Below are 13,926 nucleotides of genomic sequence, written 5' to 3' on the forward strand. Positions count from 1 at the left end.
AAATACTGTGCAAGTATGAAAGTGGAAGAAATTTAAGATACTTTATGCATGCAATTGAAATTTATCTTGCACCCCCTCATATCACAGACACACAAACACATGCATCACAGAGGGGGTGCAGGGCAGCCATTATACAGTGCCCGTGGAGCAGTGTTAGGGGTTCCGTGCCTTGCTCAAGGGCACCTCGGCAGAGCACCTGGAGGCAAACTGGCAACTCTCCTGTCAGTCCACTTTCTTGGTCCATACGGGACTCGAACCGGCGACCCTCCGGTTCCCAAGCTGAATCCCCTATGGACTGAGCCACTGCCGCCACTCTGTGATATGACAAAATCAACATCAGTGTCACGTGTGGGTGAAAGACATTGTGGTACACGTTTCAGCCAGTAACCTGAATGCATCACTATAGTGTTCAAGTTTCCCACATTCCTCAAATGCACCGCAGGATGGCGCTTCCGCGTCCTCTACTGCGGCTGCGCGTGCTTCCTCCCGGAAACGACGTGTTGTTGTTTTGGTTTCTGTGTTAGCAGCGTCACCTGTCAACACGCAGGACTTTCACTCTAACTAAGCACTGTGGGCCAATAGTTTAATGACACCCGCACGGGTTGAGTCCAGTATGATTTCTGTAAACCCGTAAAAGCGGACTGTGGTGCGAGGGAGAGACAGGACTTTTTAAATCTGCTGAGTTCCGGTAGCTAAGCTAGCTAGCTTCCAGAAGTTGACCATGGACTCAGCGGCGCTCGAGCTCGATGCCGTTAAATTCGCTAAAACCGCGGTCACCTACGACCAGAACGGAAAATACAACGAGGCGGTGTTTTACTACAAGGTGAGTGGATAAACTTCACTTTAAACATGCGGGAACTACAGAAAGTTAACCTTTACTGTCACACAATCACGGTCACTATGATTTGACATGCAGCAAAACATGGAGAATAATGTGATGATGATGATAATAATAATGTATGGTCTTTGCTGCAGGAGGCGGCTCAGGCCCTCATCTACGCTGGCATGGCCGGGTCCAAGCTGGAGGGAATCCAGGACAAAGTCAATGAGTATCTGGACCGGGTCCAGGCTCTGCACAATGCTGGTAGGTAGAGAGAGGGAGATAGAGAGAGAGAGAGAGAGAGATACGCTTATCCATCCAAACACAAATCCCTCTCTGTGTTTCATGTTTCTGTGCGACCTGTGACCTCAGTCCAGGCGCAGAGGAGCGACCCGCTGAAGTCCCGGCAGCAGGTGGACCTGGAGCGCGCCCACTTTCTGGTCACTCAGGCCTTTGAGGAAGATGAGAAGGGAAACGGTGACGAAGCCATCGAACTCTACACTCAGGCTGTGGAGCTGTGCATCAAGGCGGTAGATACCTGTGTCTCTCTCTCTCTCTCTCTCTCTCTCTCTCTCTCTCTCTCTCTCTCTCTCTCTCTCTCTCTCTCTCTCTCCCCCTCTTCGTCTGTCTCTTTCTCACTTTCTCTCTATCTTTCTCTCCCTTCCTTCTCTGTCCCTGTCTCTCTCTCTTTCCCTCTCTTTCCTTCTCTTCGTCTCTGTCTGTCTCTGTCTGTCTCCCTCTCTTTCCCCCTCTTCGTCTCTCTCTGTCTCTGTCTCTGTCTCTCTCTCTGTCTCTCTCTCTCTGTCTCTCTCTCTCTGTCTCTCTGTCTCCCTCTCTTGCTCTCATGTTCTTTGTTCTCATTTCTCCTGTCTGTCTTGTTGTCTTGTTCCAGTCAAATGAGACGTGTGAGCCGGCGCTGCAGACCAAGCTGAAGCAGCTGGCGCGTCAGGCCTTAGACAGGTAAACCGGTCTTTCTTCATGTCTGTCTGTAGGTTTGAGTATCTGTTTTAGTTCACTCAATGAGCTTCCATTGATGCTGATCCTGTCCTGTCCTGTCCTGTCCTGTCCTGTCCTGTCCTGTTCTGTTCTGTTCTGTTCTGTTCTGTTCCGTCAGGGCCGAGGGCCTTAAAGAATCTCAGTCCAAACCGGCTGCAGCTCACACTCAGGACAGGACGGGGCCTTCTGGGACCAAACCCTGCGGCGGTCCGGGGGCTCCGGTCCGCCAGTTCTTCCCCCTGGGGCCGGACTTCAGCCTCCACGACCGGCCGCAGCCTCAGCCGGTCCGGGCGGTCCAGTCCAGCGAGTGCCAGGCCCAGCGCTACACCACAGAGGAGATCGAGGTGCTCAGGTCAGCCAACAACACGTGACCTCCTCGGTTGAAGTGAAACCATGGATGTTTAACCCTTAAAGGCTGAGACAGTGTAGTAGAGACTTCCTCCACTCTGTGACCCTGACTGGCTCCTCCCCTTTCTTTCAGGAGTACATCCACCATCAACAACATCGCCTACGTTCCCTTCATGAGTGTGGACCTGAAGGAGAGATTCGCCTTCCCGGTCCCTTTCTCGTGAGTCCGCTTCACGTCAGCGTCTTTCACGCCGTGGCCGACGGCGTCCTTCGGCGCTTGGCCCCTCCCTCCCTCCCTCCGGCTCACGCCTGAACGCTTCCCTGTCTCTGTTTTATTCTTGGAACCAGAGACAAAATGGGCAAACTGGCTCTGTCGCCCAAACAGAAGGCCATCTTCTCCCGCTGGGTCCGACCGGACGAGATCTGCAACAACCCCACCATGATCATGTCTGTGTCCAGCTTCAGCATCAAACAGGTCACGCACACACACACACACACACACACCTCTGTGTTAAGATGACGCACAACTCTGATCCTATCATGACACTGTTGTTGTTGTTGTTGTTCTGTGTTTCTGAAGAATTTAATGGTTAACATGGGTTTACTTTCAAATCTGTGTGTCTGCGTGGGTGTGTGTCCGTGTGTTAACCAGTAGATGGCGCCAACACACAGCTAAGATTGTAAACAAAGCTGGAAATTCTACCAATCAAGATATCAAAGTCTGCTAAATATGTTAGCAGGGTTCTTCTTGTGTGTGTGTGTGTGTGTGTGTGTGTGTGTGTCTGTGTCTGTGTGTCTGTGTGTGTGTTTGTGTGTGTCTGTGTGTGCTCACACAGACAGTCACAGTTGTGTTCCCTCCTCTTGTCTTCCAGACGGTTGTGTCTGACTGTTCCTTCGTAGCGTCGTTAGCCATCAGCGCCGCCTATGAGAGACGCTACAACAAGAAACTGATCACCAGGTAGGTGACCTCATGACGCGCTGCTGCTGCTGATGCTGCTGTGAGGCACCGAGGCAGAGACGGACATGTTAAAGGTGGACCTGCTGTGTGTGTGTGTGTGTGTGCAGCATCATCTACCCTCAGAACAGGCGGGGGGAGCCGGAGTATAACCCCTGTGGTAAATACATGGTGAAGCTCCACATCAACGGAGTCCCCAGGAAGGTAAAACACACAATTCAACACAACCACAACAGAAGGACACACAGAAGAACCAGTCAGTAGGTCTCATGCTGACGCCGCGTCTCCGTTCTCCCCGTAAGGTGATCATAGACGACTTCCTGCCTGTGGATCGTAACGGAGAGCTGCTGTGCTCGTACTCCAGCAACAGGAACGAGCTGTGGGTCTCCCTCATAGAGAAGGCCTACATGAAGGTGATGGGGGGCTACGACTTCCCCGGGTCCAACTCGGTACGTGACAGCACTGAGAGGAGGAATCTGGAGGCGCAGGACAGGAGACACAGGACATGTAGTACAGCTGGACACTTATCTACTTGCTTTGTTACAGAACATTGATCTGCACGCACTCACCGACTGGATCCCTGAACGCATCGCCATGCACTCAGACAATCAGTCATTCAGCAAGGATGACAGCTTCCGCATGCTCTACCAAAGGTGGGACACACACACACACACACACACACACACACACACACACACACACACACACACACACACACACACACAGTATTCCTCATTCTGGACGCTCTAATGTCTCTTCCTTGTTGCTCGTTCTGTCTCTCTGTCTCTCTCTCTGTCTCTCTCTCTCTCCTTCCCCACCTCCTCCCAGGTTTCACAGGGGCGACGTCCTCGTCACCACGGCGACGGGCGTGATGACGGAGGAGGAAGGGGAGAAGTGGGGTTTGGTGCCGACGCACGCCTACGCCGTCCTCGATATCAGGGAGTACAAGGTCAGCGTGCTAGGCTACCGTTAGCCTGCCGAGTCTCTGTGTGTGTGTGTGTGTGTGTGTGTGTGTGTGGCTGACGTGTGTGTGGACCTGCTTCCTGTGTAGGGGATGCGCTTCCTGCAGCTGAAGAATCCGTGGAGTCATCTACGGTGGAAGGGACGCTACAGCGAGCGAGACGAGAAGAACTGGACGCCCGAACTCCTCAAGTACCTCAACTTTGACCCCAAGACGGCACAGAAGTTTGACAACGGTATTCCCTCCCCTGACTCCCATAGTTTAACCTTTAGTGGCGTTTAGAGCAGCCGAGGACAGAGCTGACCTGCTGTTGTTCTTCAGGAGTCTTCTGGATCGCCTGGGAGGACCTGTGTCAGTACTATGATGTCATCTACCTGAGCTGGAGCCCCGCCCTCTTCAAGGAGTCCTTTTGTATTCAGAGGTGTGTGTGTGTGTGTGTGTGTGTGTGTCACATACATGTGGCCTCGTGCTTGATAAAGGAGAATGAATCATCATCATAGTGTTAACCCCTCCTCTCCCTCCTCCCTCCCTCCTCTTCCTCCTCTCCCTCCTCTCCCTCCCTCCTGTTCCTCCTCTCCCTCCCTCCTCTCCCTCCTCTCCCTCCTCTCCCTCCCTCCTGTTCCTCCTCTCCCTCCCTCCTCTCCCTCCTCTCCCTCCTCTCCCTCCCTCCTGTTCCTCCTCTCCCTCCTCTCTCTCCCTCCCTCCTCTTCCTCCTCTCCCTCCTCTTCTTCCGTCTGCAGTAGCTGGGACGGTAAGCAGGGTCCAGTGAAGGACGTCTACAGCCTGGCCAACAACCCCCAATACAAGCTGGAGGTCCAGTGTCCCACAGGGGGCGCTGCTGTGTGGGTGCTGCTCACCAGACACATCACTGACAAGGTGTGTGTGTGTGTGTGTGTGTGTGTGTGTGTGTGTGTGTGTGTGTGTGTGTGTGCGCGTGTGTGTGTGTGTGTGCGTGTGCACGTGCGTGTGTGTGTCTGTGTGTGTGTGTCTGTGTGTGTGTCTGTGTCTGTGTGTGTGCGTGTGCACGTGCGTGTGTCTGTGTGTGTGTGTGCGTCTGTGTGTGTGTGTGTGTGTGTGCGCGTGTGTGTGTGTCTCTGCTTCACCTGTGTCTTCTCTCATCTTTGTTCAGGATGATTTTGCACAGAACAGAGAGTTCATCACCCTGGTGGTTTACAAGACAGAAGGGAAGAAGGTTTACTACCCAGGTAAGCTTCCATAGATCCATAGATCCATAGATCCATAGATCCATAGATCCATAGATGGGTCCGTCTGAAGCTGCCGGCCTCTTTGTGTCAATCATCCACACTCCCCTCTCTCCCTCCCTAGCCGACCCTCCTCCGTACATCGACGGCATCCGCATCAACAGCCCTCACTACCTGACCAAGATCAGGCTGACCAGTGCAGGGACGCACACCTTCACCCTGGTGGTCTCCCAGTACGAGAAGCAGAACACCATCAACTACACGCTGCGGGTGAGAGGAGAAGAAGAAGAAGAAGAGGAAGTGTCAAACATCTGGAGCTTCACACACAAATGCATTCCAAATCAGAAATATGTCAACTCCTGCATTTTCCTTTGTTCCTTTAGTGGAGATGAGGCTGGAACCTTTCTGTGGCTTTGCTCTGTGTTGCCAGCAGGGGGCAGTCACAGCTCTAACCCTCCTCTTCCTACAGGAACTACAGCTTCACACACACACACACACACACACACACATCACATACTACATGATTGAACCACAGCCTCCCTCAGGAATACAACCCTCTTCCCTTCCCCTCTCTAAATCCACGACCTCACCCCGTCCCCTCGTCTAAACTGCAGCGAGGCCTGTGGAGGAATCTGTAGGTTCGCCGTTGGTCTCCTCAGCTCCTCCTCTCCTCCCTGCTAGCTCCCTAATCCGGGCGGACACAAAGGAAAGCTCCCGTCGGCTCAGATCAGCGTTTCTCTCTCAGTGCAGCTCAGTGGCCTGTGCAGATTCCCATCAATCATTGAGCAGTTTGAGACTCAGTCACATCCTTACGCCATGTGGGACCGTGTTTCCCCTCATGCTGCACACTGCTGCTGGTTCAGATTGTTATTAGTTCTTGTTTATCGGGAGCGGTTAGGATCGTACGTGTTGACACGAGGATCAGTGTGTTTGTGTTTGTGTCTCCAGGTTTACGCTGGATCCAAGTTCTCCTTCTCAAAGATCCCAAATCCCTTCACTCACACCAGACGGGTAAGCGGCTCACACACACACACACACACACACAGTCAACATGGCCAAACGTGTGGTCAAACGATCCGACTCCTCCTCTTCCCCCGCAGGTCAACGGTCAGTGGAAGGGGCTCAGCGCCGGCGGCTGTGGGAACTACAAGGACTCGTACAAGAACAACCCCATCTATCAGATCAACCTGGAGAGGGCGGGGCCTCTGCTGGTGGAGCTCCGGGGATCCAGGTCAGGATTACAGACTGAACGTGTTTACATCCCAACAATCCAGCCTTTGCTCCTCTAAGGGTTAGGAAGTACTACAGGAAGTCACAGAAAGCCGGTCAGAGATGAGTTTGGGTCAGCCGGGTTAAGAGAGGAGGGGACGGACCGATGGACGGGCCGATGGACGGGCTGATGGACGGGCTGATGGACGGGCCGATGGACGGGCTGATGGACGGGCCGATGGACGGGCTGATGGACGGGCCGATGGACGGGCCTTGGCACCGATCGGGTCCTGGTTCTGGTGTCCCTGCAGCCCACTGGACCCGTCACGTCCTTATAACACTTATAACTTGTTTTCCTTTCCTTTCTTGATATTTAACCGACAAAACATTTGTGGTTCAATCAATACTGATATTGGACCGGTGCCTGACTCACCCGCCGCCTGCTGAGGCATTAACACAGATCATGATCTGGCCTTTTCTCTCTGAGTGAGTGTGTCGCTGGCTGGCTGTCTCTTACACACACACACACACACACACACACACACACACACACACACACACACACACACACACACACACACACACACACACACACGGGGAGCAGAGCCAGGCAGGATGACTCAGCTGCTGCAGCGTGTTTACTTCTCGGAGGCTGATGGTCTTTTCTTCTTCTCTGTCTCTGTGGTCTCATCTGTCCTCAGTCCCTCACAGATGAGTTTGACTGAACTGTAAGCTTCCTCCTGATGTCATCGTCCTTACACGCTGCAGTAAAGACATCAGGAACACGAAGCACTCAGGGATTCTGGGAACTCTGTGTGTTAAAGTCCCGTCTAGAACTTCTGGGGTCAGGTTCAGATCCCTCCCGGGTCCTGACCCCCTTCAGACACGCCCCCACCTAAAGACCAGCCTCCAAGCCGTGTGGGTATTCACTTCCTGTCCGTGTCTCTGTGTCCGTCTGCAGGCAGTACAGCGTGGGGTTTGAGATGCTGACGGTGTCGGCGGTCGGCGACTTCCCGAAGAAGACCAGCGGAGACTACAGGTAAAGTAGAGACGGCTCACGGCTCCGCTCAGTGTGCACGGCGGTGCTGAAAGAAAAGAAGTGCAAAGGAAAAATCCACCTCTTGACACCTGTGATGGCTTTAAAGGCACATCAGTGTGATGACAGGGGGCGGAGTCAGCAGGGGGCGGAGTCAGCAGGAGGCGGAGTCAGGTTCCCTCCCTGTGACTCCCTGCAGGTTGTTGTATCTAATCCAGGCGTGGCCCCGGCTTGTTTTATGTTTGCGTGCAGTTCAAACAATCGCATTTTCTCCATAATGTGGAACCTAAAGATGTAAAGGAGCGAGCAGCCGCTTGTCACAGATCCACATCAGTTCCAGCTCCGCTCTGTCCCGTCAACATGAGCGTGAGGACGGACGGTTATGTAGCACAGAGACAAAGACTTCATGTAAACAATGGCAACCAAAGGAATGAAAGTCAAAGAGAGACTGAAAGGTTCAGATACCAAACAGCTGAGTCACTCAGACATGGTGGAGGGTTTTAATGCTGAGTCATGTTTGGAGGATCCTTCCTCTTCCTCTCTTCCTCCTGAAGGTAGTTCCCTTCTCTGTGTGAGTGAGGCTGAGCTCTGTGACTCAGTGAGGGGATCAACATGAGGCAAGGATCAGATTAAAGCCTAAATCTCTCTTAGATGAAAGTGATTCAGGTTCATAAAGGTCATGAGACACCTGAAGGTGCTGCCTCAGGGGCCAGAGCCTCATGTTGATCCCCTCACTGAGCTCACTGGAGGACTCACCAGGAGAACCAACGTTTACATTCAGAGGGTTAGAGATGATACCAGAACAGAAGTCAAGAAAGTCTTTGGTTTCATCTCTCATTAATGTCTCTCTCTCTCTCTCTCTCTCTCTCTCTCTCTCTCTCTCCCTCTCTTGCTGTCTCTCGCTGTCTCCCTCTCTCTCCCTCTCTCGCTGTCTCTCTCTCCCTCTCTTGCTGTCTCTCGCTGTCTCCCTCTCTCTCGCTGTCTCTCTCTCCCTCTCTTGCTCTTGCTGTCTCTTTCGCTCTCTCTCTCTCTCTTGCCGACTCTCTCTCTCTCTTGTTGTCTCTCTTTCTGTCTCCCTCTCGCTCTCTCTCTCTCTTGTTGTCTCTCTGTTCTCTCTCTCTCTCTCCCTCTCTCTGCCTCTGTCTCTCTTTCTCTCCCTGTCTCTCTCTCTCGCCCTCTCTCTCTGTCTCTCTCTCCCCCCCTCTCTCTCTCTCCCTCTCCCTGCCTCTGTCTCTCTCTGTCTCTCCCTGTCCCTCTCTCTCTCGCCCTCTCTCTCTCTCTGTCTCTCTCTCTCTCTGTCTCTCTCCCCCCCCTCTCTCTCTCTGTCTCTCTCTCCCCCCCTCTCTCTCCCTCTCTCTCTCTCTGTCTCTCTCTCTCTCTCCCTCTCCCCCCCCTCTCTCTCTCTCTCTCCCTCTCCCCCCCCTCTCTCTCTCTCTGTCTCTCTCGCCCTCTCTCTCTGTCTCCCTCTCCCCCCCCTCTCTCTCTCTCTGTCTCTCTCCCCCCCCTCTCTCTCTCTCCCTCTCTCTCCCCCTGTCTCTCTCTCTCTCTCCCTGTCCCTCTCTCTCTCTCTGTCTCTCTCTCCCCCCCCTCTCTCTCTCTCTCTCTCTCTCCCCCTGTCTCTCTCTCTCTCTCCCTGTCCCTCTCTCTCCCTCTCTCTCCCTCTCTCTGTCTCTCCCCCCCCCCTCTCTCTCTCTCCCTCTCTCTCCCTCTCTCTCTCTCTGTCTCTCCCCCCCCCCTCTCTCTCTCCAGATGTGGTTTCTGCTACATGGAGTTGGACCTTGTCCCAGCAGGCATCTATAACGTCACTCCCACCACCTTCCTGCCCAAACAGGAAGGACCTTTCTTCTTGGACTTTGCCAGCACGGCGCTACTCAAGGTCTCTCAGCTCCAATGAGAGCAGAGAGAGAGGAGGTGGGGGCGGGACTTGCAGGGGGACGCACAGGGGTATCATGGGATATCTTTGAGTCCAAACTTTGGATTTAACGTGATGTCAAAATGTTAAAAGGAGTCCAAAGAGCAGAGGAAGTGACAGGCGTCGCTCTGGTCCTGTGACAGGATCCAGGGCTTGAACTTGCCGGTGACTCGCTGGCACTTAACCATTTCAGGTAATTAGAAAGAAGAAGAATCATGAGGAGGAGTCGTGAGGGAGGGAGTGGAGTGAGAGGCAGCAGCGTGTTTGACACTTTCACATCAACCTCACAGCCAAACGTCTTCATGCCATAAAACAGAGGCGGGCGCTCTGCAAACACCCGGTGCAATAAAGCCTGGACCGGGCCGGAAGTGGAGAAGGTGGAAGGAAAGGAAGCAAGCGATGGTCACATGCTGCTCACGTCAGCATGAGCTCTGGTTCCTCCGCAGGCCTCTTGTGTTTGGACTTGATTTCCCGTAGACAAGGTTCTGTGCCATGGAACGCCGCCATTCATTTAGCGGTCCACAGTTTGTCTTACGTCTTTGCTGGACTCGTTGTCCCTCAGCAGCAGGAAGCGTTCACCAGGAGACGTTTCCTGTTTCTGACACATTGAAGCTTCGTCCAAAAAAAGAAACAGCTGGGCTGTCACATGACATCATTCTGTCTGTAACACCTTGATTTAAAAAGCAATCAGTGGACTGATGAAGTCAAAGTGTTCAAACAGATTCTCTTTAATCACCATTTATGTTGATCAGTCATGTGATCATATTCAGCTCCGCCTCCATGCAGCAGGACAATCTGCTCTCTGATTGATGACGGATGTGATTTTGCAGATGTTGCACTAAATGTAAAGTACAGCGATGTCGTTTATTCAAAGGAATGAATAAAGAAATGATATCTTCAACCGTCTCTGCATCCGTGTGGCTTTTATTCTGAAGGATCAGTGTTGTAACCTATGAAAGCACAATGATCCACGACTCCTTCCTATTCCCTCATTCTTTTTCTTCACCTCCTTTTCTTATTCTTCATCTTCTTTCAGGAAAATGTCCATATTTTTGGGGGGAAAATTTCAGGAGAATTTCCTGAACACTGCCTCACAAGCTGGTTTATAGTCATCAATGAAAACAGTCAAATACGGCTCTTTGGTCTAGCAGTATGACTCTCGCTTAGGGTGCGAGAGGTCCTGGGTTCAAATCCCATACGAGCCCTTTCATCGCTTGGGTTGTGGTTTCTACCGGACATATTAAGTGATTTCACACATTGTCTCAATCTGTCGTACTTTATGTAAATACTTTGCTTCTTCGGTAATTTTCAGGAAAAGTACTGAGGTCTGAAGTGAAGACGAGCAGCTGTGAAACATCTTCACATCTATGACTTTAATTCTATTAAACACAGCCTACGCATGATAACAGCTAAGAACAATTATTCAACCAGGACAGAACACGTTACAGTAAATCCTGACCCACAGGTAAAACACAGGAAGCTGGCGTGTTGGACAGAAGCGTTCCCCTCAGTGCAGTTCTGTGAAAAACAACGTCAACAGTGCTCGTTTGCAAAGGTCAAAGTCTCTCACAGCAACAACGCCAAACCTCAGACAAGTCCGTCAACGAGTCTTAACCTGGAGCAGCAGACATCCAGCAGGAAACCGTGTCTGGATGTGCGGTTGGTGAATGCAGTGTGTGTGTGTGTGTGTGTGTGTGTGTGTGTGTGTGTGTGTGTGTGTGTGTGTGTGTGTGTGTGTGTGTGTGGCAGCTGACGATCGGTTCAATTTAGAGTCTGAATCAAATCGGGGGCGATCAAAGAGCCATCTCCTGCCTGTCAGACGGCTTTCAGCAGGGCGGCGCCTGCCTGGCCCGGGCCGTCGGCCTTCTGGGAGCAGCTGCCTGTGCTTTTGGCGTTGTCGGTGCGTGGGCGTCGCAGGTTGAGGAAGCTGAAGCGAGCCTCCAGACTGAAGCTTTTCTTGGTGGTGGAAGCGGAGCTGCCGTTGTTGTTGGGAACGTTGTCCAGGTGTCCCTCAGCTCCTTCAGCTCGGTCTCCTGCACAGACACACAGACACACAGACGCACAGACGTGTTAGTGAACCTGAGCTCCTGCTTGTTTATCACCACAGACTCCTGACCCAGTTACAGCCCTGTCCTGCACACTGAGGGCTGCAGGTGAGGCCACATCGCGCCCTGCTCACTGTCACTTTGACAAATCGTCTCTGTGAGCGGAGCAGCTGTGAACACACACACACACACACACACACACACACACACACACACACACACACACACACACACACACACACACACACACACACACACACACACACACACACACACACACACACACACACACACACACACACACACCTCTCTCCAGGTCACATTCGGGCGACGACGCCCCGCTGCATTCGCTGCGCGGCCCGAGCACCGGTGAGATGAGGGCGAAGTCTGACAGCGACACGTCACTGGGTAGGTCCAGACTGCAGGGCCGGGACAGAGGAGGCGGCGAGGAGGAGGAGGAGGGAGTGGGCGAAGGTGAAGAGGAGTACGGAGAGGCCGAGGAAGAGGAGCTGACGAAGGCCGACAGGAGCTCCTGCGGGCTGCAGGGGGAGGAGCCGAGGCTGCAGGTGGAACGAGTCTCCTCCCCCTCCTCCTCCTCCGACATCACACTGCCGCCACACGCCTCATCCTCAAAACACACCGACGTCACTGCAGAGGCGGAGAGAGGAAGAGGAGGAGGAGGAGGAAGAGGAGGGGAGGGGCAGAACAGAGAGGGAAGTGGGAGAGAAAGGAGGCGTGGAATCACAAGAGGGGAGGAGGAAAGGAGGGAGGATGAAGGGAGAGAGAGTTCAGTTTAAACTTGAAGTTGTGGAATTGGATTTACAGTTGAAGTCTTTAAGGTCCAGCAGCTCGACTCTGATCCGTCTGTTTCCTGTTTTCTAGGAATCTGTCCTCACAGGAAGCTTTGTCCGTCTCTGAACCTTGGAGACTTCCTGTCCTCTCTGCACGTCTCACACAACCAAAGTTTTGCTCATCGGCTTCACCAAACAACAAAGAGAGCTCAATTCTGTCGCCATAACAACCAAAACCTGCATCCTTCTGTGTACACTTGACTTCTAAAATCTGACCTCTTGACCTTAGCAGTCTCCATAGTAACGTGACTGATCTCTCGCGGTTCTCAACACTCACTTGAAATTCCATCCGAGTCCATCTTAAAGTTGGCGATGTCGTCCCCGGAGACGCTGTCGCCCTCGGCGCCGACCCCTCGACCCCGGGGCCCGATGGTTGAGCTTCTCCGCCGCTCGTGTATCTCATCCGAGATCATCTCCAGCTTCCTGAGCGCCGTCTTGTACTCGCCTTTGGCTTGAGACAGCCGGGCCTGGCGCTCGTCCACGTTCTTCTTCAGGTGCTGAGGAGGAAGAGGAGGGCAGAGGTTAGTCTAAGACGACACAGGACACTTATTTCAATCTAAATGTATTAGATTTTTTCTTTCAGAAGAGATCGTCCCTGACATCAAGCAGACACAGAGCAACATGAACATCCGTACCTCCAGCTGCAGGTAGTACTTGGCCTTCATCTCAAAGTAGGGCCTGTGAAGGAGAGGAGGAGATTACATCAGAGGGGGAAAGTACTGTGCAACCCAGAACACGCTGCGCCCGCACCATCGCCATGGCAACCCAGAGACAGAGCGAGCAGATTAAGGGGTTGTTGGATGTCGGATGACGATGCAGAACGGATTAACGGGTCGCTGAGGACCCAGATACACACAGATACACAAACAAACAAACACACAAACAACAGAGTCAACGTTAGCGTAAAGACTCTGAACATGTGACTCGCTCACTTGGACTTGTTGATGGTGCGTTTGAGTTTCTTCTCCAGCTGCTTCATCCGGCCGATGGCTGCCGTGTACTTGGCCGCCGTCTCCTTGTGCGTCAGTTCGCTCCTGGTCTTGATATGCTCCGCCTCCATAACCTGCAACGGCCAATCAGAGCTCTCTGTCAGCCACGCCCAGGGGTTCAAACAGGCTGACAGAACATTGTGAGAGCCTCCTCACCCTCTGGGTGGCGTGGTTGAGCATCTCCTGCCAGGCGGAGTCAAACTGCCGGTTGTCTTCCTCCAGGAGCCTCTGCTCCGCCAGAGAGATCGTCTCCTTCGCTGCCCGGAGAACCTCCGTGGCTCTCTGGAAGTCCTGTGTGGCTTTCTGGGCCTCCAGCTGAGCCTGAGGAGAGACAGAAGGTCCAGCAGGTCAGAGTGAGGAGCGGTTTGAAGAAAGAGATTAGCAAGATAAGAAGGTAAACAGAAGATCAGTCTAACAAACATGAAGCTTCAAGAAGAACCAAGCATGAATACAGAATGATTCTATTCTGAAGCAAACAGGAGCATCTGCATCTCTTCAGCCTGAGTGTCAAACTCAAACACGCTTCCTCAGCAGTTAGCGTTAGCACAGCGTTAGTGTCTCCAGACCTTCTGACATCACGCGTGCTCGCTGTAATTCCATTA

General features: G+C 52.8%; 2 protein-coding genes across 2 annotated transcripts; one reads left to right on the forward strand and one right to left on the reverse strand.

Moving 5' to 3' along the window:
* The first annotated feature begins 463 nt into the window (after positions 1-463).
* capn7 (calpain 7) lies at positions 464-10,340 on the forward strand. Its single transcript, XM_076138283.1, has 21 exons — positions 464-823; positions 976-1,084; positions 1,193-1,350; positions 1,713-1,780; positions 1,935-2,168; positions 2,298-2,384; positions 2,513-2,639; positions 3,037-3,122; positions 3,230-3,323; positions 3,422-3,568; positions 3,666-3,772; positions 3,948-4,068; positions 4,171-4,315; positions 4,402-4,501; positions 4,821-4,956; positions 5,210-5,285; positions 5,407-5,552; positions 6,231-6,293; positions 6,383-6,513; positions 7,453-7,530; positions 9,277-10,340. Exons 1-21 carry the CDS (start codon positions 722-724, stop codon positions 9,419-9,421), a joined length of 2,460 nt encoding a protein of 819 aa, XP_075994398.1. The 5' UTR covers positions 464-721; the 3' UTR covers positions 9,422-10,340.
* On the reverse strand, positions 10,144-13,651 carry sh3bp5b (SH3-domain binding protein 5b (BTK-associated)). The gene is made up of 6 exons (XM_076138284.1): positions 13,481-13,651; positions 13,268-13,398; positions 12,971-13,013; positions 12,613-12,832; positions 11,791-12,132; positions 10,144-11,472 (listed from the first exon to the last, which is right to left on the reverse strand). The coding sequence occupies exons 1-6, from the start codon at positions 13,502-13,504 to the stop codon at positions 11,255-11,257; spliced, it is 978 nt and encodes a 325-aa protein (XP_075994399.1). The 5' UTR covers positions 13,505-13,651; the 3' UTR covers positions 10,144-11,254.
* Between the last annotated feature and the right edge of the window lie 275 nt (positions 13,652-13,926).

Source organism: Genypterus blacodes, unplaced genomic scaffold (assembly GCF_046128005.1).
Source record: "Genypterus blacodes isolate CSIRO-AG114 ecotype Tasmania unplaced genomic scaffold, CSIRO-AGI_Gbla_v1 ptg000358l_1, whole genome shotgun sequence".
Lineage (NCBI taxonomy): Eukaryota > Metazoa > Chordata > Actinopteri > Ophidiiformes > Ophidiidae > Genypterus > Genypterus blacodes.